We start from the raw sequence: 26,748 nt of genomic DNA on the forward strand, positions 1-26,748 counted from the left end.
TAAATTTGCCTCCCTTTCCAACTTTAACAAGAAGAACTTAAAATGCATTTACCATAGCCTGAAGCTATTGATTAAGCCTGTAAAAGTCGACCTCTTTCAAATGAGAGGTCTTTTTGCAACAAAAGGAGTCGCCCCCTGCTGGCCATTGCCAAGAAGACATGTTTTAAAACACTCATGCTGGCTTCACTTTTCAGACTCCAGGAGCGATATCTATCATTTATACAGTCTAAATTGGGCATTTTTTTGCATGTCTTTCCATCATTTCCTGTCGTCTCTCTTAAGAGAGATGGCAGGAAATGATGTTTACTGAACTGTGCAGTAAACACATCCAACTCTGATTCAAATTTTTCAAAGAAGCCTAGACTACAGTAAGCCTAGACTACAGTAAACACATGTGTCATCCATCGTCACCACAGTTCCCCAACAACCCCCAAACAACGGTTAAATAATCAAAGTAAAGTAACTGGATCAACTGCTGAATGCACACATCTGTCACCAGCGATCATCCTTTTAAACTGTAGCAACGCATGTGCTGTCAGAGCTCTGTGTGGAATGTGGGGGGAAAAAAATAAAAAAAATCAAGGCAGAGATGAGCAAAGCACACCTTAGCTCTCTGAAGTGGCTTCCCTTCTCTAAACACTGATCTGATAAGATAGGAGTGAACCCCACTAGGAATTTGTTTTCACTGCTCTTTCACTGCAAAGCGGATGATAGCGAAGACATGTGGAGAACAGAGCCACTCCGGCCCTGTCTCGGGGCACACTAAGAAAAGCAGGCGAATTCCACCTGAGAGGAGGAATCTAGAAGCCGGTTATTGGTTTTGCCCCCTGTCAGATTGACCCCGAGAAACAAAACACCTGCTTTTCTTATTTCTTTTTGGGGTTGGACTTGGCAACCACCGTCAGTTCTCGCTCATTTAAAAAGAGAGCAGGCTGTGGGTCACGGATGGGCACGGACGAAAAATTATGACTGCTTCGATTTCACTATTCAGTGACCAAACACGGATTCAATTAAACCCAGCTGAAGGTCATGAGGTAATACAATGTAAGCGGGTCTGCCACTGAGCTTAATGGAAGCTCTCATGGCTTTGGGAATACTTAAACCAATGGCCCTGTCTAGCTACCCCTCAGTGTCGGCCATTCATATAACCTGAGTGCTGTCATAACCTGAGTGGAGGAAGCTGGGGGTAAGAGTTTAAGAAATGTGCTTCAAATTTGGACTAGCACAGGTGCCAGATATGGAAAGATGCGAGTGTTATTGCTTACAGCAGTTTTGGCCACAGAGAAGAAAGAACAGATAAGGATCTGAGGCAGGGAGGGGAGGATGGGGGTGATGCAGGTGAAGAGGTGGTAAAGTATAGTGGGCGGGGAGTGGATACTATGGGAGAGGGAGAGAAGGGGGAGGGAGAGGGAAAAAGAAAAGATAAGGAGGGGAGCCGCAAAGGAATTTGTGAGAAACTGAAAGCAGCGGAGTGTGGCTGAGTGGATAGGGAGGAGCACCGAGCAGACAGCAAGGTTACACACGAGGAGGAATTAAACAAAGCACAGACAGGGACGGAGGGGAAAGGACAGGCAGAGCTGTTGATAGTAGGTTTACATCTTACCTCAGCACTAATTACTACTTTTTCACTGCAGCAGAAAGAAAAGAAACAGAAATTAAGAAAGAGAGAGCGAGAGAGAAACAGCAAAGCGAAGGTGCAGCCGAGAAGAGGAAGAAAAGGAGGGAGTAGCGAGAAAAAAGTGAGAGACAGCAGTTTAAAAAAAAAAGTCCAGGAGATTAAATTGAGGAAGCGAAACAAGAAGGGAGAGACGAGGCTCTGAGGAGTGAGCGAGGGAGGGAAAGTAAGAAAACTGCAGACACTCATTGACAGAGAACACTGGACTTAACTCCACGGTTTACTGACATCAGCAAAAACAAAAGAAGAAGAGCGTCACCAAAAAAAAAAAAAAAAAAGAGGTCACTGTGGTGGTGTGTTGCCTGCCTGAGTTTGTCTACTATGCAACCGAGTCAGCTGAGATAGACAAACTCAAGCACGATCCCACTGTTTACTTCCCCCCAAAAAAACTTCTCCCGGTATCAGCACCATGTTGATGAAAGAGTACCGCATATGCATGCCACTGACCGTGGATGAGGTAAGTGTGTTTGTCTTTCCCACGCTTTTACACACACAATTCCCACCACTTAAAAGTGAAAAGCAAAAATTTGGGGGTTATTTTAACTGCGGCAATGTTTTGTTTGGTCTTTTTTTTCTTATTGTTTACTTGTAATCGTGAAGGTGTGAACGTACTGATAAGACAAAATGCCAACACAGCACTGAGACCCCCCCGCAGCTGCCCTGTGGGAGCTTTTTCCACATTGGGATAGAGCGATGAGTCAAGCGTACAACACCTGGACAGCACTACACGTTCTACATTTGCTTGAGCGCTCCAAGCTCAAACTAGTCAGACTGGTTAAGATCCCAACTTAAAGGCATTTGGCCTGCGGGTGGAAAAACAAAGAGATCCTGCTGGAGAGGGAAAAGGTGAGCGGACGAGGTTGTTATGCGCTAAAGTGCCCTTCAAAAAGAAATGTCCTTGTCGTCTCCACTACCCCCAACCGGCTTACTTCTACCTGTTACCACAACAATGACAGTGACAAATAGCAGTCCAAAATAGGATTTACAGTATCAGGACAGGGCACACAGAACTCGAGCTTGCAGCAAATCCTCTTTCGCTTAAGTGTAATGTGAGTTTAACTGCAGTTTATTTGAGGAGGTATCAAATCATAATAGGAACCACGCAACAGACCGCAACCTTTGCTCCACTATTAAAGTGAGCAGATTTTCAAGTGTGACATGCACAGCACACCCGCACCGTGGCAAAGAATGTTCCGTGTTGCTTTTGTCAAAGAAAAGAAACAGGCGGCAGGTGATAGTGGCTCAGGTGGTAGGTAGGTGTGTCGGTTCTGTTGTTGATTCACTTTCTATTTCTTCCACAGGCACATGCTAAAAATAACTTGGAGCAATGGTTCTCAAACTCTTCTTAATTATATGTCCCCATTAAAGTATTCAGCCAAATTAACCCAGACACTTGCTGTAGAACAGAAGGGATACACAGAGCACTGCACCATCTATATTTAGTTAATTAAAGAAATCAAATTGTAATCTAACCATTTGTTTCAGTCATTTTATTGTTAGATATTGCTTGAGACACGATGTATATCTTTTTCTTCTATTTGTTGCTGGGATTGTTTCCAATTTTTTTCTGATTCACGCCAAAGCGATACGTATGAAGGCTTGTCCTATGTAAGACACTGTCTGATTATTACATTACTGCCTGCTGACCTGTGTTTCTACTGTCTGATGAAAAGCAGATGGTTCACGAAACGTCACACGCTACGAGATGTAATGAATAAGAAAATTGGAGTTCTGCAGTGTGCAAACTGTCACTCACGTTTGTGGTTAAATAAATTACAAACTTGTATCTGAAAAAAAAACTTCATCTGAAAGTGAGGAACACGGGCTTTTGTGTCTCTGTGGTCTTGGTTATTCTCTTGGCAGGGAGGAAACTGCAGTGTTCAAACTTGTTAACGACTCTCAGTCGCTACAGAAAAGAAGGCCTCACTCAAGCGTGCCCTTTGTCTGTGTTTTCAGCATTGCTGCTTTCAACCACAAATCTTGTTTCATGAAATGTTGGAAACAGGATTCACGCTCACAGCGATCATAATTTTGTTTGTTGCTATTTGGGTCTGTGAGGTTTTACAACCATTTAGGGGTGTATGAAAACTGATTGCCCCCCCCACTGGCTCTCCCTCACCAAAGCCCTTACACTAGGGTACTGTTAATCTTATGCTGCCTAGCACCACTGTATGAGAGTGCAGACTAAATAAGGCTTCATGGTGGAAAGTAACTTTTTTTGCACGTTTACTCAAATACTCCACTGAAGTACGGTATTAATGCACTTATAATACAAATAGTATCCTTATTTGAGAGACACCTCTCACAGAGGTGTGTATGAAAAAGGCAGTGTCACAGGAACATGCAGCGCCCCATAAAAAATATTCAGACTTCTCAGAAGATTGTATGTTTATTGCTTTACAGCAATGAATCAATGTGACATTTTTAACTTTGAAGATAAAGATAAAGATAAGATAAAAATCTTTTATGTGACATTTGTACACATACACTGGGTCTGGGTACATAGCAAATTGTGTGCAGAGCTGAGAGTCAGGGTCAAATAAATACAGACACATATGCAGTATAAACCAAAGTGCATGTTGAGGTAATATGTTTGGGGTTTTTTTTAAGAAAAAAAAAATATGTCAAGATGTTTCTCAGGTAATTTTTGCCTTAACTCCAAGAATTATGACCTTAATTCTTCATAGCGTAGATTCAGAAAAGCCTCAGAAAAACAGATTTGGGTCCATATCGACATGACAGCGTCACACAGTTCCTGCAGATTTGTCGGCTCACGTTCATGATGAGAATCTCCCCATCCAACACATGACAATGACTGTGAAGGTCATTTGTGTAGAGTGTCATGTTCAAGAAACCACTGAGAGATGATCTCAGTTCTGTGATATGTTGTTATGTTATTATGTGCCGCATGTGTTTTGGATTTTTGCTGCCGTGGTGCCAGGTCTCTCTTGGAAATGAGATTTTTAATCTCAATGAGATTTTTACCTGGATAAATAAAGGGCTAATACAATAATATAGTGCATTGTACTGCTGGAAGCAGGCATTAGAAGATAGATAAACTGTGCTCATAAAGGGATCAGCAAGGTCGGGCATGCTGCCACATTAAAACAATGCTCAGTTGGTACAAAGGGGCCTATAGTATGCCAATATAGTGGTATTCTGAAACTAGGCCGTCAGCTTGAGGGTTCATGTTGTGCGTTCATATGCAGGAGAGATGCTCTTCACTGGGCCATTTCTTGTAAACCCTACAGATCACTATGGGGGAAAGTCCCAGTAGATCATCAGTTCAGGAAAAACTGGCACCAACAACCGTGCAAGATTCAAAGTCACTTGCTTCAACTATTTTCCTCATTCTGATGTTCGTCTTGACAATTTCTACATTTCTAAATGCACTGAGTTGCTCTTATGTGATTGGCTGATTCAATATTTGTTTTAAGGACCAGTTAAACAGGTGTATCTAATAAAGTGCATAAAGTGTAAATCGCCACTGGGAAACGTTGAACACAAATTTTCCACCCTTAATTGTCATTGTTGTCGTTGTGTTTTGCTAGTTGACGATCAAAGACAAAAGCTGGTAAATATTTTAATCATGAATCATGGCATTGTCCTGATAATGCGTTGTATTTGTAGTCTGACGACATTTCTTGTAAAGCAAATCCTGGGCTGTAAAAACGAAACAGTAAGAGGAAACACATTCCCAGAGCTGACAACGATCCCTCCTGACCTGTATGTAGTGATTTAAGGAAAGAAAGATACTTTCCACTTCCTTGTTTTTCCTAAAACAGGGGGAAAAGATTCATAACTTGTGTGGGAGGAGCTCTCTGTCCTGCGGTCTGCTGGCTTTAAGATGGTGTTAAAGCACCCATCACTATGATTAATTAAGTCCCATGAATATCCAAGAAGTAAATATTGAATGTTGACGTTCCACAGTAATTGGAACAAGAAGGAGGAGTGTCACATGATGTCAGCAAAGCACAGTGAAGGATGGCAATCTGATGTCTGCCGTCCTCTTTCTCTCTTCCTCCCAATCTTTCTGTTTCTGCTTTTAATTAGAATAATGCTTTAGTGCCACAGCAATATAGGGCAACAAAATGAATTGCATTATGGTGGTCACAGCAGAACAGCGAAGCGCTTTATGGCACAATTTCTCAGCTTTTTCATAACTTTATAAACAAAAGTTTACCAAGTGATTTACAACTGCAGCAAACAGAAAAATGCAAATAGAAACAAGATTAGGGAGAGAAGATGAGAACGACCAACAGCAGCAGCAGCAGCACTGCAAGAAATGAAAAGAATTATTGTGAGAGATTTTTTTTAAATACACTGATTGTATCAGGCTTAGCTAAACGAGGAGATACTCCAGATGCCCAAAGCCCTTGTCCTCTTTAGACTAACTAACACAAAATACTCCCTCATCAGCGTGCACAAACTGGGGCTGCAGCAGAGAACAAAGTCCCTTCCCCTAATTTAGACACTAGGCAATCACTCTCACTAGCCAAATTAATTTTTTGATATCTGAAATGGAACTTTAGGGAAATCTTTATACACAGCAAGTGGCTAAGATTTGAAAAATGAAGAGCAAATACAAAGCCTGTGCCTAAGCAGCCCTGAGTAAGTGCCTGTCGAGACAAAACCGGACTCAGCAACCAGGGTGAACCTGCTGCCAGGAGGATTTTCTGCCATCATTCTCATTACTTCCTCTTAGTGGCAGATGGGTATTACATTTTCTTCAATGGGACCTGCATTGTATTGATTTGTTATGGATGAATTTTTTTCTTATTTAAGTCCTCATATCCATTATTATGCTCCATGAGAAATTTGGTCTGCCCTCCTTCAGCTTAAATGCCAATTCCAGTCTTTAAAATATTCCCAAAAAGTTCAGATTAAGAATACAACTTTTCTGAAGAGCAACTACAGCTGCTCGAGCAACAGTTGGATAATGATACACAGAGAGGAGTGAAGAGTAAAATCGAATGTGCACTTTGCGATTTAGTTAAATGCAGCAGTAAAGATGCAGTTCCTTATTATGGTTCAAATGTATGTGTAGAATAAATGTTGAAGTAATTTAAATGTAAAAAAGAGACTAAAAATGGGATTAAAATTTACTCCAGTACCAGACCGAGAGACGAGAGAGGCTACAGCTGCAAAACCTCTGAGAACTGACTCAAGCAGCAGTGCCTGTTATTTGGATATGGCTTTGAGTTCACGGCAAATTCATATTTATTTTGTTTGTTTGCAAAAAAATGAAGCATAAATGTGTGAGTTATTTCAAAGGCTACATGTTTATGGTAGATGAACGTGAGGACCTGTGTGTTTAAACGAAGGATGACCACAGTCAACAAACACTTGGTTAATTCAACTAAGGCCGCACTCTAAATGTGTCCCTTTGGATGGCATCTTGAGGATTAGCAGGAGGAGGACGAGGGAGATTTTTGCTTTGTGGTTACCATTTTCTCACCACATTTCTCTCTCTCTCTCTTTTCTCTTCACGCCATCCCCGTCCTCTCCGCCATAAACCTCATCCTAAACCTCTCCTCGGGCTCCAGTACAGGATTGGGCAGTTGTACATGATCAGTAAGCACAGCTGTGAGCAGAGTGGTGGGGGAGAGGGGGTGGAGGTGGTGAGGAATGAGCCAGATAATCACCCCAAGTACGGAGCGGGGCAGCTGACCGAGAAACGAATCTACCTCAGCAGGTACAATTAAACTCTTTGATTGTGTTGTTGCACTAATGATGTACACATGACAGGCCATTAGAATAACTGATTGCCGTGTTCTGATCGCTGCGCTGCAAAGCTTCACATCTCAGCAATCCAAGTTACACGAAACACACAGTAACACCCAGCGTGCATTGCGACCTGCCTGTTTACAAAGTCCAAACACCCTTTGTCTAGACATGCTGAGGTATAAGTGGAAATATTACTGTACCGTGAGGTCAGTAAACACTGGATTACGTAAGTAAAGTTCTCTAGCTGGGCATAACTCGTGCACATCATCCCGGTGCTGGTAATTGCAGGGTATGTGGGAAGATTTAGCCTCTCATTAAATTTTCTTTGTAGAGTTGACAAAGTTTGTTGGCAGTCAGAGTCTAGTCACAGTATAACCACACGTAGAAAAACTACAGATAATTACCTCCAAGTTCTTACACTCAAATAATGGATGTGTTTAACCCCTGGTAAGCTTTTCTAAGTGGTCTATCAGAACTCTGTTATTGTAAGAAAGAAGTGACAATATTTACATAAGACAAATATTATTTACACGTAGGGGAAAAAAGACAAAAACAGGAAAGAAAATTACAGAATAAAGCGAAAGCCATCGATAGCTATTGTGACTGCAGGTGTTAATATGTAACTTGTCTATATGCATATTTTTACAGGACATAGATGTGAATGTTTATAGAGTGTAGTCTTGAGTACATAACAGAACATTGTAAACCTTTTTTTTAAGTATTTATGTAACATTTTGGGAAATAAACTCTTAATTATTATATGATACAGTGTTTAGCTCAAACATAAAGTCACGTCAGTTGACTGTTATGCAAGTTCTTTGTTTTTTTTTAAACTTTGGACTGCAAAACCTCCAATAAAAACTAAATCTACTGTTTTTATACAACAGTGTTGATTCAGCAAGCCAGACAGTGAGTTAATTAGTGCTGGTAGGTGAAATTTATTGCCTGTGGATGGAATGAGACTTACTGTTTCCACCATATCCAGTCTTTTATTCCTCTCTGATCTTTTTAGGTGGGTGTCACTTCATGTTTTATACACATACTGAGAGTGTTTTTCTTATCATACAACTCTTCACCACAAAAGAACTGATGATTGGTCAGGCTAAAGCCAGAGGAAACTCCACCGGAGGCCTGCAGTGGTCTTCACATGCAAATCTGTCATCTAACAGGATATATGGGGAAAAAACTAATTGAACCACCAAGTACTTGGCTCCCAATGATGATTCCCCCAGAATAGTTGGCATTCAAGCTTTGCATTTTTATCTGGTAAAGCGAATGATAAGGGGTCGTTAAATTATATAAACATATTCTCAAACTTTAAATGGGTAAAATGCCCGGCCTATTGGCTTGGATCTGGGCATGTACGCTGCCAGCATCCCATTTTTGGTAAGCAGAACTGACATTTCCCAAAATGTCAAGCTAGTGCTACAATGTATTTGTGACAACTTTCATACCATAATTTATTAGCATGGTATTGCCCTGTTTTTTTCCTCCACTTAAAACTATACAGACATCCCAGGGTGTCACATGCTGCCATTTTATCCAAAGCTACTGGCATTGCAGTGCCCACTGGCATTGCAGTGCCCACTGGCATCGGTGCTTTCAAGTACTGGGATGTAATTCATGGTCATGTTTGAAAAATAAGAAGGTCGGTTAGTAAGTTTATCAGCCAAGAGAATCTGCTCATTTTATTTGGCATTTTAATTTTAGATTAATTTTAATTTTAATGAATCTGCTCATTACAATACGGCAAATAACTAATAAATTACCAAAAAAACAAAGTTGTTGGCATCTGCTGCTATCTACATACGCAGAAAATCCAGTCGAACAGAAACTAATATTAAGTACGTAGATTAAATAGTTCATCTAAGATTAAATAGTTCATCTAAGTACTTAATATTGCACAACTCTGGGGATGTGAAACAGAGATTCAGAAATTCCTCCCTAAAAGTGACGTTGCTGCAGGACATTCAGTCGGCAGTCACTTGAGTCAAGTCCCTTACGGCAACTAAATTTGTCACAGATCACTCATCAGCGCAGACTTACTCAAACTGATTGCTACATGTCGGTAACATGTCTGCATTTAGAGCTCAACTATAAACTCAACTCCAACTATTTGCAAACTTAATCCAATTTGTCTAAGACTGCAGGCAATCTGAGTTGGACTGCAGTTGGTTGGAGACAAGCTGCCTCCAATCAAAGTGTTCACTGCAGCTATTTGCAATTGGTCACCAAATCAAAGGGCAACTGATTTGTTTCTAGTCACACTGAGGTTTTGTCCTTTTACTCTTGGAGTGTCTGAGCCATGAGACTGCAATTTCAGTTGCAATATACCCAGTATAATAGCACATTAATATTAACACTATATTCTGAAAATACAGTTAATCAGTGTGCTTCATTGTGAAACCAAGCGGTCCCATAAATGATGAGTCAGAGGTGAAATTGTTGCTCTGTTTACAAAACGGAGTATTTCACACCCTGTGAGTGATAAGAGTTATAAACCAGCCACAGGCTGCACACTGATTATAAACCTTAAATAGGAGTTGATTTTTCCTACATGATTAAGTGTGTTTGCACTGCTACAAGTAAAAAGGTTTAATAATGCTGCTCTGCGAGAGAGTATTGTGTCCATGTACTTTTCTCTGTGCTCAGGCTGACAGCCCATCAGTTAATTGTGCTCATAATGAAAGCCCAGTCTCAAATATAACATAAATCTCCTAACTCTAAATTCACTTCCTAACCCTGAAATAACCTCACTCATTACCCTCATGTAACCTCAGCTCTTATTCCAATCACCACTACAAACCCAAGGCCTAATCCTAAAATAAACTCTCAAAGAAGTAAAGACGTGTTCACACTGTGGAGGATTTTTCTAATCTTTATGTGCTTGTAGGACATTTGGTCTTCATTAGTAAAGATATGTAAGAACACACGCATGCTCTTTCTCTCTTCACACACACACGCACGCACACACACACACACACACACACACACACACGCACACACTGTATTCTACTTCAATCATGTTCTGACATGGGACCTAGAAGCTACAGTAACAGTTCATCACCACAGGTGTAATTGAGAATGAGTCATACAAATGAATGCTGTGGTGAGAGTAGCCTACAGGTAATCTGGCTATAAACGGCACAAGACCCACTCAGGATCTCTCCGTCTCTCCCTTCATAATCTCTCCTGCTCTTACACTCTGCAACGGTGATCCTTCTTTCTTTGCTTTCAGTAAACTGCCATCTTGGGTAAAAGCATTTGTCCCTCGATTTTTCTACGTTACGGAGAAGGCCTGGAACTTCTACCCATACACCATCACAGGTGCGTGTTTGCCTTTCTTTGTGTTAAACACAGAGTTATTTTAACCTCAATACATTATACAAAGCTTGTTTACTGAAAACAGATGCTTTTTCAAGTGACATCAAATGTTCATAACTATGTATGCATGTATTCCCTTGTGGTAAATTGCATGTGTGTGGGCGCAATTTCATGTTCAAGCATACGAGTTACTTATGCTGTTTTCTTCCCATCTATATTGAATGTCCCCGGTGCTGCAGAGTACTCAGTAAGTATTCTCACACATCATTTACTGTACATGAATGCAACAGAGCTCATCTCTTTCCAGTATCAGAGGATCTAATCTGCAGCCTGCTTTCACACTATCTCTGCCCCTCAACCCTCCACCCCCCATTTTTCCTCTTTGTCACCCTGTAGGTATCATTCCTCCCCAAGTTCAGCATCCGTATTGAGACAAGATTCGAGAACAACAATGGTGATAACGATAACGTGAGTATTGTAAGAGGGGGGTTGTGAGAGGTGAGAAAAATAGAGTGATTAGAGATGAGGGGGAGGAGAACGACAAGGGTCTGGAGAGAAATTGCAATTTTCTCTGCAGCACTACAAAAATGTTCATCAAATTGATGCGCCCATTACAAGGAAAACAAGCAAGCCACGAAACGCAGTATTGGCAGATCTATTAACCAGACATGCAGTGTGCTGATCATGGCTGCCACGATGCATTTTGTCCAAGGCACGCAAAGACACACACAGACAGAAAGTCACCAGCATTTGCAGCTCTGTCTGGCACTTGTGTTTGCCTGGTGTAATTGAGAAAAGTCAAGACAGGAGAACCAAAAAAAACAAAACAAAAAATGCATAGATCCAAGAGTTGTTTCTTGGGCTGTGCATCCAGTGAATCTAGTTTTATGTCATGTAGTTTCAGGTTACACGAGTTTACTCCAAACAGTCCCATTGCTGTTTGAGTGGCAACCACATACATGCACACTGACATGTGTTTTATACACTAGGGGGAACAAATTGAGATGCCTTAATCTTTTAAGTTGGTAATTTGTTAGCAAACAGCTGTTTATTTACACATCAAAGATTACAGAGCAACGCTATCAGCCAATTAGTCGTGTCGCTGCATGGCTAACTGGTGTATGTGATCAATTAATCACTCAGTTTTGCTCAGTTTTTGGTCTCTACCACCTTCTCACTGAAATATTTCCCCTTTATAAACCACTACAGACAGCATAAGAGACGGATGTAGCTACCCTGACATCACCCACCGTTTTCTGGTGTCTTGCTTTGAAGCCTCAACATGAGCGTTTCCACTGTTGCCATCTTGCAACAGACAGATGTGACGTGGAGGGGCGGGGTCTGCCTGTTAAACCACCTGATCCTTTTTTTAATATAATATGACCCAGAATGAGAGGCCGAACCCTTGAATTCAGCAGAAAAGTGTTTAGAGAAGCTGTCTTTGTATTGACTTCTAAAAGGACTGGAAGTCCTCTTTTAAAACCACAGCTATCATCATCTAGTGGCCTTCAGATAGGACGCACGGTTGAGGCACTTAAAGTGTTGGCTTAATTTTTCCGACCTTGAAGCTACGTCCACGTTTTATGCTGTTTATGGTAGTATAAGTTTAAGTATTTACATTACTTTAGCATCTTCCTTTCATAGTGCTTCATCTAGTTACTCTGGGATTAATCCATTACATGTGGAGCAACTCTTAGATATGTTGTCTAGAAGGAAATGTGAACAGACGAATGCCACCGTAAACCACTGATTCTGAAAGTTTGTCTAGCATGCCCAGCTTCAGAAACAAAAATATGTTTATTTATTTTAAATTTTATTTATTTAAGTCAGCTTCTCTCCATATTTTTCCTCGTCCTCTACGCCACTATTGCAAACTCGAGTTTGAGAACTACTGACCTGACCTAACTGTTGTAACAGTAAACATACCAACTCAGTACAGCTCTCAGTGCACGAGCTTGAACTCGTTTGTATTCTCACACAGCCTCTGAATAACACAAAAACAATTACCATTTCATTTAGTATCATTTCTAAATATCATTAGTCAGATAACTTTAACTACACATCACGTAGTCTAAATACCCACAGCCTGATTAAAAGAACTGAATGAAAGGAACTATTTATGCGAGCATTAAATTTATTCCAGTTCAAATTCATTTACTGAGCAGATTTTATCCTAGAAATAATTTGACACTTTCTCTTTCTGCCACTCTTTCTAACTGCAAAGTACAGATACTCTCCCAGTAGCGAGTAAGACAGATGGCCAGGCTGCATATTGAAAACAGCTTGTGTGTTTGGTCATATTTGTTGAGCCCCATTTGAAAGGCTGCATTTGAAATGATCTGCTGCTTTGGGGGGGAAAAGCAACTCCTTTTACGCCTGCTACACTTGTCTAGCTTGGTAACGCTACACTTGTCTAGCGTTACCAAGGTGTTGAAGACACTTAGATTTAAGTGAACCTAACACTATCAACATGTGCACGCATGCAGGGAGGGCAGGAATGAGAATGGAAAGAAAGGATGCTGAGTGAGGAGGCGGGATCGTGGGGTGACATTACTTTCTTATTTCTTGACTGAGTAGCTCCATGGCCGCAGCTGGAAGGAACGCCAGGCTGCAGCACCCGGAAAATGAGCTTGCTGGACTTTATTATGTATGAAACTGCCAATCAGACTTATTTACTTATTTACTCCAGATCGTTCCCGCTCACTTTAACCCCTGCTGTTAGTGTACTTCCACATTTCCAAGGGAAATATCATACTTTTTACTCAGCTGCACTTATTCACCCACCTAAGTGTATGCTTTACAAATCAGGCTTTACATACAAAGCATGCGGAGAGATTATAAAATACAATCCTTCTACAAAGCAGTGCATACAATTTGAGCTAACAAAATACCAATTTGGACCGCATCCGCTCATTTTCTGGAGTTTGGAGCCTATTCCAGATGACAGTGAGCAAGAGGCGGGGTCCACCCTGGACAGGCTGCCAATCAATCACAAGGAAAGGAGACAACACCTTGGCTAACAGCCACACCTGATTTAGCCTAACATGCCACCTAAAGACCACCTAAAGAAAATACACAGAGGCACAAGTAGTACACAGAAGGACCTCCAATCAGGAGTTTTGGAGCAAGAACCTTTTTGCTCTGAACTATCAATGCTGAACACTTATTTTTTTTTCCCCTCTTTTTTTAAAAAAATCCCCCAAATTTTAAGCTTTCAGGGCCTCATATATATGAATAGATTTTTTCTTGCATGTCCTTATAACAGTTATGGTGTTTATACAATTCAATTGACAATCGTTACGACACCGTGAGAAAACCCCAAGCAACTTGTAGAAGGCAACACAAACACGCAGCTAACACAACACATTCCATAAAAGGGAGCAAGACCTTGTGAAGACACAGACTAACAACAACACCGCAGGAGCGTAGCAGGCTATTATTTTACCCCAGGTTTTTCTTATTTGTTAGTTTTCAGCTGTGAAATGAACAACTCCAGTGCGGCATTAGAGCAAATTTTAAACAAGGTCAGATAAAAGTGCAGTCTCGTCTCTTTCTCCCTCTCTCTCCAGGTTTCTTCCATTCTCTCAAGGAAAAGTGTACGTGGCTCTCATAACTTTTTCCCCCCCTCTCTTTTAATACCCCTCATATGTCCTTGTTTTTTTCCCCTCATCCCCCGCCTCTGCTCTCTATCTGTTCGCTCCTCTGTTTGCACCAGTGTGATTTGCTCCAAAAGCCTCCGGGTGGGATATAGTGAGGGGTGTTATGGTGTGTGACCTCCGTTTTCTACACTGTTACTCATCTTCTCTTAGTCCCGCTCTATGCCGAGTGAGTGACTGTACATGTGTGACACTACGGGTGGGTGTATGTGCGTCTGCTGTCATTTAACTGTGTGACCTCCCCCATCTGTTTGGATGTAGGTGTTTGGGGACAAGCCAACCCCAGCAGAGAATGTGTGTTTCCTGGATATCCTGAGTGACCCCATCCCTGAAAAGCACTACAAAGAATCAGAGGTACTCACTGCACTGGCAAAAAACCCACAAACATGGACATATGCTTCACAGAGGTGCAAACAAATGACTGTGAACAAAAAAAAGTTGTTTTTTCTGATTTTCTTTCTCTTCCAAATGGAAAACTATGTGATTGCTTTCCAAGAATAGTTCAGCATTTAGTGAAAAAATAAATAGGAGACTTGGTTTAATGACAAGTAGCCAAAACTGTAAGCTTACTTAATTCAAACATATACCCACTAACTTTGCTTTGGATTTTGGCTGCTTTTTCACTAATTCTCAGTCCAGTCCTTGCACAGGACCATTTTCAGAGGTATTTTTTTTCTCTTCAACCATTTAACACTGAACTATGAATCATTCAAGCATAAAAAGGCACCAACCTCGAGGAATGAATCAGTGTTGTGTCTACACATAATAGACAATTTAGCAAAGAACCGGTTTTAAATTGCATCTTTAGGCACTTTGTTACTAGCAGTCTGTCAATTTGGTCACATTTCTTTAGTTGAATCCATGAAAAATACCAAAGACATCACAGTTTGAAAGGCATGAAATAATATTTTGCATGAAGTGAAAACAGAGAGAAAAGGCTGAGGTATTCCAAAATCAGTGGCAACAGGTCTGGTGGAGTGATGAATCCAAATTTGGATGAAGCTGTCGTTGATATGTATGAAGCAGATTAGGAGAGAGGTTGGTGTCAGCCATCTGTAAAACACGGTGAAGGCGCTGTCATGGTTTAGGCTGCATTTCAGTCAGTGGTGTTGGGCATCTTATCAAAACTGATGGAACTGTGAACGATGATAAGTCCTATCAGATCTTAATCCACTGTGTAGTACCATCCATAATGTGTCTGACTGGCAACAGCTTCAGTGAACTCAAACACACATGCTCCAATGCAGTTGAAGCTTACCTGAATTAAAAACAACAATTAAACACTAGTGTTCATCGATTGGCCTCCTGCCCGGACCTCAACATTATTGAAGAAAACAGAACAAGAAGCAGGTCGATCCTGTATTTCCATTTATGTATGCCCTTTTCAATAAATATGAATTACATCATTTTTAATTAATGGCAAGCATGCAACCAACTGAAAAACTCCACCCAAAAATCATATTAGTTTGTCTGGGGGAATCAACATATATGGGCATTTCTACTCTCAAAGCCAAGAAACTTTACGCAAAAAGGCAAATAAAACACTTTAGTGACTGAAGTTTGAGTCTCAGGCGGGGAGAATTTTTCACATGTTGCAACAAAGAAACTTGATAACAGTGATGGAAAAGATAAATCCTTTGAAGCAGCACTAAAGAGGTGATATGAAACTTTGTTTCTATGTGCCAAGACATGCCATATCTAAAAAATGCATTCTGCATGCATTTCTTCATATGACCGCTAGATCCACTTAAACCCACAGCTATAGGTCAGAACAACAGCTCATGCAAATGATCTATATGCTTGTTTCCTGCTGTGGAACAGTCTAAAATTTTCTCTAACTTGATGTGTCATTTTATTATCTGCATTTTGCATTGATCAGATTGTTGATTACTTAAACTAGTGGGGCTTTGTTGTTGTTTTGTTTTTCCTGTGCTGATTTTCCCACTTCCTGACTTTATATTAAGCTAAGACTACTCAAACAGACATTTAAGTCACATCCAACTCAAAATATTGTCTTTTAAGTGATAATGGCTCATAATGCATAGTGCTTAATATACAAACAATGATCCACTAAGACAAAAACACATACCTATTTTTTTTTTTTTACTTTACTGCCTTTTGTTTCTGCTTCTAAATAAATCAGTTACACACACCCCACACAAACACCTCTGCATCACTGCTTATTTTCATTGTCTCTCCTCCAAGGTTTAACACATCTTTACATGTGCATGTTACACAAGCACACCAATCAATTATATTAAGTGACAAGGTGAAATAAAAGATCACAAACACAAACACTTGCCCATCATACTTTCATCAGATTCATAATGTGTGTTATCACACTCCTCTTGTGCAATGTGTTGTGCAACATGCTGCTGGCTCCTCCACACACAGATATTGTCACAGTTTCTGCAGACACAGCTTTTATAACACACTGTTTACTCTGTAAAGGACCTGAGTCTGTGGCAGTCAAGTAAAACTGGCCGAGGACCTCTGGAGAAGGGCTGGAGGGACAGCCACAAACCTGTCATGTGCTCCTATAAGAGGGTGGAGTGCAGCTTTGAGGTCTACGGCTTCCAGACCAGGACGGAGGAGTTCATACATCGAGTAAGATCGAACTCTTTCCCTTTATGTTCATTCCATTGCTATTGTAACGTGACTGCGTCAAGGAGACATCACAATCTTCTTCAATGCCATTCGGTCATTTATTATATGAATGTGCCATGTGTTGCATTGTGACACAAATAAATCACTACCACATTCATTTTAAGACATTAGCATAATTACCAGCATTAACGGCAAGAAGGCTGCTGGCGTCAAATGACCTCTGATCTGTATTATATTATACAAAACGGTAAGAAAACATCTGTTTTTCCACTTTTAACAAAGCATAGTTGCAAGTTAGGGGAAGAAGTTGTACAGCTGGTGGGAAGAAAAAAAAAACACTTTCACAACATTTATCCTCTGCAATGAGGCAAAGCAATGAAGCGTGAAAAGAAAGCAGAAGCACCAGCAGCTAAACTAGCAATAATGCCTTTTAACCCACCCCAACGCTGTCAGTGAGGAGCAAGAGTGTTTGGATTGTGGCTCTATTTTTTTTACAAAGCCGAGCAAAACAGATCAAACTAATAGTAAATGCGCTGCACTCATAGTCTTTTAACCTTATGCTACAGTCACACTATGCAGAACAGCATTACCAAACAAAAATTAATTGTCTACATACACAGAAATTCCCAATAACATACATTAACATTAACTACTTACATCAAGAGCAAAAGCCTCATAGATTTAGGGACAGAAAAAGCAAAAAACTCCTCCAAAAACGGTCGCATACTTGCTGCGATGACAGTGATTTAAGATCAAAATGACATAGGTGCTCTGAAACCTCGCTTTTATGTAGCAATGTAACCAGAACTGAGTCCCCTGGCGCAAAGAAATGCATCACAAACTAGGTGCACTTATTGCAGAGGACTAAGTTAGGTTGATTGCAACGAGGTTGGCAATCCATCTGTGTTCATTCCTTTGCAAACCTTCACGATTAGAGAGGTCGCAGTTGCTCTGATTCGGACTGCGATTGTTTGGAAACAAGATCCTGAGCAATCACCTGAGTGACTAAAAGTGGTTGCAAGCAGCTACTTCTAGCATTTGGTCACCCAAAGGTTGCAGAAGTTGGTCGCTGCAACTACTTGCAAACTGTTGATGAATGCAAATAAATTCAATACAATCAATGAGCAACTAATATTTAAATGAGTCCTTAGCTAGGCATGATGGACCACTTTTATTCACACACAACAATGCCACGGGATCTGCTGTGGAAGATGGCCAGCCACTGGAAGCAACTTAAGGTTCAGTGTCGTGCCCAAGGACACTTTGGCACATAAAAGGTCCAGCGACTGAGCCACCAACCACGATTGAGCAACAACCTCTACAACCAGAGCCAAATCCACCCGCCCCAGCCTCCTTATTAAATAAATCCTCATCTATCTCAGCCGTAATCTCATATGTTTGAATTAATTACACAAAGGCACTGTCGTGATTTTGACACTGATCTGCTGTAAAATCATTCTAAAAGCAGCATTTCACACACGACTACACACAACAGCTGTAGCTTTTTAATTACATTTCCTTCCCATAACAGGTTTTTGTTTTCTGTGTAATTGCAGAACATACGAGACATTCTCCTGGTTGGCCACCGGCAGGCAGTGGCATGGATAGACGAATGGCACGGTGGGTCAAAATTACAGTAAACTGCTAAATTTTATATTTTACAGATACGAGATAATCTATTCTGAGCAGCGCACTTGTACTTGTACTTTGCTGTTGTTTTACCCTCGATCTACAGCCTGTTAAATTAAATATGTATCTTCCACTCAATGCACGCCTGTGTTTATGCACTGTTTTCCCCACAGGGCTCTGTTTGGAGGAGGTGAGAGAGTACGAGCGGACGATGCAAGAGAAGACCAACAGCAAAGTCAAATGCAGCCAGAATAGCACAGGTGAGTTCTCAGCATCTGACCTGCACTGTACTGAAATACCACAGAGGAGGAGAGACGAGAAGGCGGAGGGGGGGGATAATAGAGGTAGATATGAGAGGAGTGGAGATGGAGGAATAGATGTAAGTGAAAAAAAAGGGAACAGGAAGTTTGAAATGTATATTTGTGCTCTACAATTATTAATTTCACACCGTAATAGGCAAGAGATGTACATTGGCTGTTTTCAGGTATTTTTTTTTAGCCTGGTATGGTATTAGATGCTGTCAGCAAACTGCAAACACTATGAATAAATAACCATGTAATACTGGCATGCTTGAACAGATATTGGTTGCACCACTAGTGCCTTCGCTGTGCCCTACAAGTACCCAGATGGCTGGAGTACATCTGTGGGAGAAAAATGGGAAAGGAAGAGCAGTCAGGAGGCATTTCACAACACAAGGAGCAGTGAGGAGGGAGAGACAGAGGGTGTATGCCCAGAAAAGGACGACAGAAAGACAGATGTAGTGCGTGCCTGTGTGTGTGTGTGTGTGTGTGTGTGTGTGTGTGTGTGTGTGTGTGTGTGTGCCAGGTTCGGGGCGGGGGGGGGGTTGGGTAAGAAGGCTCATGAAGTGATAATGCCACTGCGTCTGTCTGATAAACAGTGTAATGCAGCCACCTGCTGAACTCTCACCATCACGAGCCCTCTCAACATAAATAACCGACCATTGCAGCACTTAGCTGCAAATGTCAGACCTGGTGGGGGTATGTGCCTGGGCATATGGTGTGGGTACGTGTGTGTGCGCGCGAATGTGTGGGTATTGTGTATGTGTGTGTGTGTGTGTGGGGGGGGGGTGTCAACCTGCCACCTGCTGGTTAGTCTGGTGAACCTCGGTTGGCTGTGGGAGATATCAAAGGTAAAATTCCCAATATGGCCTGTAGCATCTTGCTGCCTGCGCTCTCTCTCCTTCTCTCCCTCTGTGCGTTATGATGAGACACATCAAGCTGCAACAAATCTGCAGTCATTGCTCAACCTGCTGCAGCCTGCTCCACTGCCGTGGCCCCCCTACAGGCTGAAAGCTGCCACTGCATGCAGATCTGCACAGACTGAGGAATTGTTTTCATTTCATTCATCTGGTGTAATAAAAGTAAACTGATGTCATTTACTCAAGTCAATTGAATGAAAAGGCAAGTCTGTGAGCTGAATGACAGCAGGGGAGAATCAAGTAGCAGAAATTTAAGATCCTAAATACGCTCACAGTTTTCCCTTTTTCCTTCTGATTTTTTTCCTCTCTTTAACTTCTTTCTTGCCACATGTAAAAGTGGATGTATCTGTGTGTCTCAGATTCAGGGCTCGTCCCTCGTCCTGCGTTTTCTCGCTCCATCTCTGTGACAGATGAGCGCAGCCTTAAGAAGATGGGAGTGACCACTGCAGCCGTACCTGACCCCTCCCACGTGACACACAGTCCCATTCGCCTGAACTCAACCCCCGAATGACGCCTCTCTCTCTTTCTCTCTCTCGCTCTCACACACACACACACACACACACCTTGCACAGTGCAAACACAACTCAAATACAGTGTCAACATTCACCAGAGTCATGTGATGTCATCTCTCAAATATGAACACACCCATATGCAAACAGCAACATGATCCAACAGACACCGTTTTTTGGGAAAATGCTTTGTTGCTTTCTGGAGCAGAGTATGATATCAATACCTTCTTCTTCTTTTTTGCCTTAAGTTACCGGTTCTAGCTCAGGGAAAAAGTACTTCACTGTTGTTTTTGTATGACTTTAAGAAAAAAAATTGTGAGCTGTAGAAATGTTGGTAGGGAGATTTTGTTACTTTTGGAGAGAGCCGAGCTTGATGTTCTTTCTGTTTTCTGTCTTTGTGTTAAGCTAAACTAACTGGCTGCTGGCTACAGTTTCTAGTATCGATCTCTTCATCTAACTCTCTGCCAAAAAGGAGCACAGAGCAGTTCCCAAAATACTAAACTAATCCTCCAGCACCACCTAAGAATTATTCATTACTTTTTACTTTGTTGATATGAAGTATGTTACAGAATGCCGCTCAGATGCACAAGAACACACAAGCGCCTTGTGTCTACTCAGACATTTTCCACAAATAACCTTCAAGTGTCCTCGACAGATTGTAAACACGGTGCATTTCAGCACTTTCTCTCAGTTCCTCGGTTAAAGTGGAGTGCAGGACCCCCAGCAGGGCTCTCCGATTGTTTCCGAGCCCCCAACCAGGAGCGTACAGACAGATGCATAAGGAGTTTAATAGAGTGGATCTAATGAGAGAGCATGAGAGAAGGAGGGTGGGCTGTCAATGCAATGGATCAGCTCCCCCTCCCCACCTCAGCCAATAGGTCAGACCAAGTGTATTGACAGAAGGTAGTGAGGCATTGTATTGGTTCCTTGATCGCTTAGCTGCGTGTTGGGCCAAACGCGAGCTAAACTTCAATTATGTATCAACGGGGTGAGCATTTATAACATTATTAGCTCATGTGCATTTAAAGGGAGAATGGGTTCTTGTCACTGGGTATAATTATGAAAACTGAATAGATGTAAGTTGTATGATAAAGTGTTACGTACTGCTGTTGCCTTTTTTTTGTAAAATTACTGGATGTTTAAATAGAATCAGATGGAAAATCATATAGATGTTACACTGTATAGTCTTTTATAACAGCTCTGATTAATAAATACAAATTCTCTCTAATGTGATGACTCAGCTGTGTCATGTTTAAACAAAAATAATGGACTCAATCCGCACATTATCAGCCATGTTTGATCAGTATTGATCAGCCGCTGGTATATCACAGACCGCGCATGTAATCTACTCACCAATTTCACACGCGTGTGCCATGTGGAACCAGCTCGAGCAGCAGCGGACGTGAAAATAATCACGCGCTCAGTCCAGACGTTTTCCCCGCTGCAAGACGCCACAGAATCCTGATTGTTTCACAGATGAGGTGGGTGTGTGCGCACGTCTTGTCATTTCATTGTCACTTTAAATCAAATCAAATCAAATCACTTTTTATTGTCACATCACATGTGCAGGCACACTGGCACAGCACATGCGAGTGAAATTCTTGTGTGCGAGCCCCACAAGCAACAGAGATGTGCAAACACAACAACACAAACGAGCAAAATACAAGAATGGCCAACCTGAAACTAATAAATATATGTACAATATATAATAGTGTATGCATTTCTGGATGTGTATACTAAATATTTTCCTACGTGTGTGTGTGTGTGTGTGTGTGTGTGTGTGTATACACATTTTTACAAATTAAATAGTAAAAAAATAAAATAAAATAATAATAATAATAATAAAATATATAAAATATACAGAGTTGAATATGTGCAAAACAAGTGGCATTTATATACAGTGTGGAGTGCATAATGTTGAAGTTCCAGTAGTGAAGCTGAGGTGTCTATGACGTGTTCAGCAGTCTGATGGCCTGATGGAAAAAGCTGTCTCTCAGTCTGCTGGTACGGGACCGGATGCTGCAGAACCTCCTTCCTGATGGAAGCAGTCTGAACAGTTTATGGCTGGGGTGACTGGAGTCCTTGATGATCCTCCCCGCTTTCCTCAGGCACCGCTTCCTGTAGATGTCTTGGAGGGAGGGAAGCTCACCTCCAATTATCCGTTCAGAGCACCGCACTACTCGCTGGAGAGCTTTGCACTTTATTATTCAAGACTTCAGGACAAAAGCCAGGCTTGTCATGGAGAGACTTGAAAGTTCCCCTGATTGACAGACATGGCAGCTTGCTTTGAATGGCACGCCAAATAGCTCGCATTATGGGGCTCATTATGGCTTCTTTTTACCCATACAAATCAAGAGCCAGCATGACAATTTGTTATTAGATTCCCAACAAAGTGCTGCAGACGTGCTGTCACATATACACACAAACACGTAAGTACATACACACAAAAAAAAAAAAAATCTTGCTCCCTATTGTCTCTTTTTACAGTTGCAGCAGGGGGCTGATATGAAAGCACAAGTGCTCACCACAGCTAGGAGGGTTCACAAGCACTGCAGAGGGAGCACAAACTTCTGGGTGCACTGCACTAACATCACCTCTGTCTCTCTCACTTCTTTGTGTTTCCCATTAAATTTTCTCTCTCATTATTACCATCGTCAGAGCTCTCCTCCATCCTACTCCTTTATGCTTGCTTCCCCATTCTCGAAATCTCCCTTGATCTTATTTCTTTCACCTCTCTTTATCTGTGTGTCCTCATCTTCATTCCTCAAGAGGGCCTCTAAAGAAGATGTACTGGGCTCATTTTATGGAAATGTTCCCTGTGGTGCATTATCATAGATCCTGACCCTGTAGTGCTGAATCACCCAGCCGTTCCCAGTTCACCTGTCAGACCCCACAAGCAGCACGGTCGAAGAAATACGCGACGTTCTCCAGAGCCGCACCACCGCCGTCCCGCAGATTCGGTTTTGTGGAGCCTTGAAACAGGGCTAAAGGAACGGGAAATGGGAAAGCAGTTTGAGCAGCGGTTTGTTTCTGACAAAGAAAAGCATAAAAAGCTTGTGTGGGGTTGCAGGCCATGTGTGTACACAATTTCTCCTGAGCCTTAATGGTATTTTGCTTAACCACACTGATGAACGAGCTTCTGCTCCAGATCGATACACGCCCTCCATACGCTACACAGACAGTAATGCAACTGCCTCATTTGTCTGACGTCGTGGTGTGTGCACGAGCCCCCGTGACATTTTACTCATGTTGTGGGGACATAATGTGCGTACTCAACACGAAGGGCAAAAAGCAAGCCCCTGTGATGTCATGTTTTAAGGTTGGGGTAATGTTCGGGTAGGCGGATGACAGTTACGGTTAGATGAGTGCATATCACCGTGATTTGAAGTTATCGATAAACGACCTCATTTGTTTCCCATTTCCCGACCTTGCAGTAACTTACTCAGACATTAAACGAGAATAAACATTAAGCTTTACCGTTTAACATGACTAACTTCATCCACACACCAACACTGACTTGATAAAGTCTTATTGTGGTTGTGTGTGTGTGAGCACGAGGTTTGAAAAGATATATATTCTCCACAGAATGGATGTTAAGTGAATCAAAGGGTCTCCATCAATGTTATCATAAGCATATTTACCTCCCATTGTGTTGCTATCATTGTTTGATATGTCATGTGAGTGTGCTTCTGTGTGTGAATTCCCATGGGTATGCGACTCCCATGAGATTAAACGGTGAGGCCAAGATGCTTGCGTTCCCTCATTACAGTGTAAGCAATACAGTTTTTAGCTCACTCAACCACCTAAAAGACTTTAAATCCTCCGCGTATTAAGCCTTACCACTGGGAACCCAATTTGTAACCTCTGCCCAGTAATACGTTAACTGGACTTTATCTGGGGATAGGCAGAGTGTAAAATTCATACAGTATCTGAGTGAACTAATTGAGCCAATTAAGAAAGTGAATATGGATTACTGTGGGACTGTGAACACACACAATCCCTCTGCAATAGAGTTGGAGACCACTGCTTTCACGCGATAATGATTGTCATTGCAAATGGATGGCGGTGCAGGGTCTCAAAGCGCCGCACGACAACACTCCGGCTGGCCTTGCATTTACACTGATGTGTTTTCATTAGTGCAGCAGCAGCTGATCCCAGGGCCGTTATTCCGGGCAGTAATTAATTGCATGCAGGTAAAGGAAAAGTCAAGGATAAGTGTTAAAAACTGTTCCCCGCCGCATACATACGCTTGCCTCACTCATAAACACAGAGGCAGCACTCATTTCTCACACAAACACACATTTGCTCGAGGAAACAAAAGACGAACGAGTATAAACAAGAAGATACGCAGCAGAAACTTGCACAAAAATAAGAGCCTTGGGTACTTCATGCTTTAAATATCTTAATCAGCAAGCGCATAAAGTCTCCCAATTTTAATTGCACCGCCATGACTATTAATTACATAACAGCCATTGCAGTCAGCATGCCCATATGTTTGCTAATGGGAAAGGATAGATTAGAATAGTGAGTGGAATACATTAGAATACAATGGTTTTTATTGATCTACAAAGGTAGAATTACATTTTTCCTGCAGCATGTACATACAAACAATAACGTTTTTTTTTCTTTGGGTTTTTCAAAGAACAACATTGTAAACAAATGGCAGGAGACACTTCATAAGCTGAAAGAACAATAAACCACCATTACTGTAAAGAAACTCCAGAAGACAAGATTAATGTAAAGCAAGAGATGCTTCAGAGACACTACAGAAAAAGTGCTGTACTCCTGTGAAACAAAAGATGCTTCAAACAGTGGGCTCAAGGAAAAACACGTTTTTGTTTTAAAACTGAGAAGCTTTCTGTCATAGAGACGAAACATCTGGCTTAGAAATGGACTAAATTTGATCTGCAGCTATTTCTCATTAGCACCAAGCTATATTTTTGTATAGGGCAGGGCAATATGGCCAAAAAATATTTATCACCATATACATTTGAAAATTTGCGATAACGATATAAACTGACGATATAATTGACACTAGACAAAATACTTTACAACTCCACAACTTTATTAGTGCAAAAAACCCCATCAATGTATTTTCACTTAAACAAGCAGCTGTTTTTTTATGTGCATTAAAGTTATATAAAAATTTAACAGTGCAAATGCAAATTCCTTGCTGACAGTTTAACCAAAAGACATTTCCAGTGGAAATTGGCCGACATATCCTCAACATAACCATGTAAAATATCCACAAAACTTAAAAAGAGGTTATACACACACAATACGGTAATATTATGTTGAAGCACAGTACGTATTACTCTGCGAGGCTCCTGCCTCCGGTAGCTGTAATGTTCCAACAATCCATCAAGCGGTGCGGCTTCATAGCTTACGAAAGTCGTACTAAAACATTTCTGACAGATTTTCGAGCGCCGTGTACAACATAAAAACTGTTCGAGGTCAGTAAACACAACCAGAATTCATACATAAGGCACACAGGGTTATAAGGGGCTGTCACAGTCTGGCGAGGGCAGACTGTATGAATTGAAAAAGGACCCAAAATGCAGACTCCAAGGAACAGGGAACAAAACTTGAATGCTAACAAAAAGCGAGCCGTTTAATATGGCTGGAAAAAAAGGTACAAACAAAGGGCAAGGCAAACTGAAGCAAAATTAACAAACCTAAACTGGGAAATCTAAACAAACAATAAGAAAAACCTAGGCAAGAAACTTGGAAGCATGGCATGGGAAACATGGCGTGGACAACAGACGACCTGACAATCACACACTGAAAACAGAGGACTTAAATACACAGGAGGTGATTAGGGGAAGTGGGAACACATGGAGGAACAGCTGAGGGTAATAAAGCAGGACGAGGCAAGGGAAGCAAAACTAGAAACACTCACATGAGACATGGACCTTCAAAGTAAAACAGGAAACACACTGACTGAATTCTAAACATGCAAACTTAACAGCAACTGGGGAGACAGAATATAGGAACCTGAAATATGGTACAAAACCATCACAGTGGACATAACATGGAACACAGGGAAGCCATATGACGAAGCCAAAGAGCAAAACCTAAGATAACCATAACTGAGATCTAGGGAAACACGAAACAGTACCACAAAGGACTCAAAACATAATCCATAATATAAAAACACGAGATCTCTCCAAAATTAAACAGGAACATGAGAGGCAGACATAACAACATAAGACAACAGACATGAAACACACGAAGGGCAAGGGAGATTTAACATAGTTGGAACACGAGGGGGAAATAATAAGAACTAGAAACACTTAGGCATGATAACAAATAAACTTAGGAAACCTGATAAGCTTAAACATACACTATGAACATCAAAAGAACTGAAACTCAAAACACTGGGTCATAAGACCCAGGACCGTG

General features: G+C 41.4%; 1 protein-coding gene across 1 annotated transcript; it reads left to right on the forward strand.

Moving 5' to 3' along the window:
• Positions 1–1,477: 1,477 nt before the first annotated feature.
• On the forward strand, positions 1,478–21,566 carry pitpnc1b (phosphatidylinositol transfer protein cytoplasmic 1b). The gene is made up of 10 exons (XM_086311551.1): positions 1,478–2,132; positions 7,222–7,370; positions 10,641–10,729; positions 10,966–10,973; positions 11,123–11,194; positions 14,644–14,736; positions 16,834–16,989; positions 18,546–18,609; positions 18,792–18,878; positions 20,197–21,566. The coding sequence occupies exons 1-10, from the start codon at positions 2,085–2,087 to the stop codon at positions 20,346–20,348; spliced, it is 918 nt and encodes a 305-aa protein (XP_086167677.1). The 5' UTR covers positions 1,478–2,084; the 3' UTR covers positions 20,349–21,566.
• The last annotated feature ends 5,182 nt before the right edge of the window (positions 21,567–26,748 follow it).

This window comes from Aulonocara sp. 'chitande type north' Nkhata Bay, linkage group LG11, assembly GCF_057382095.1.
Source record: "Aulonocara sp. 'chitande type north' Nkhata Bay isolate Kocher_YH1m ecotype deep benthic linkage group LG11, A_spYH_male_GT1.1, whole genome shotgun sequence".
NCBI classification, from domain to species: domain Eukaryota; kingdom Metazoa; phylum Chordata; class Actinopteri; order Cichliformes; family Cichlidae; genus Aulonocara; species Aulonocara sp. 'chitande type north' Nkhata Bay.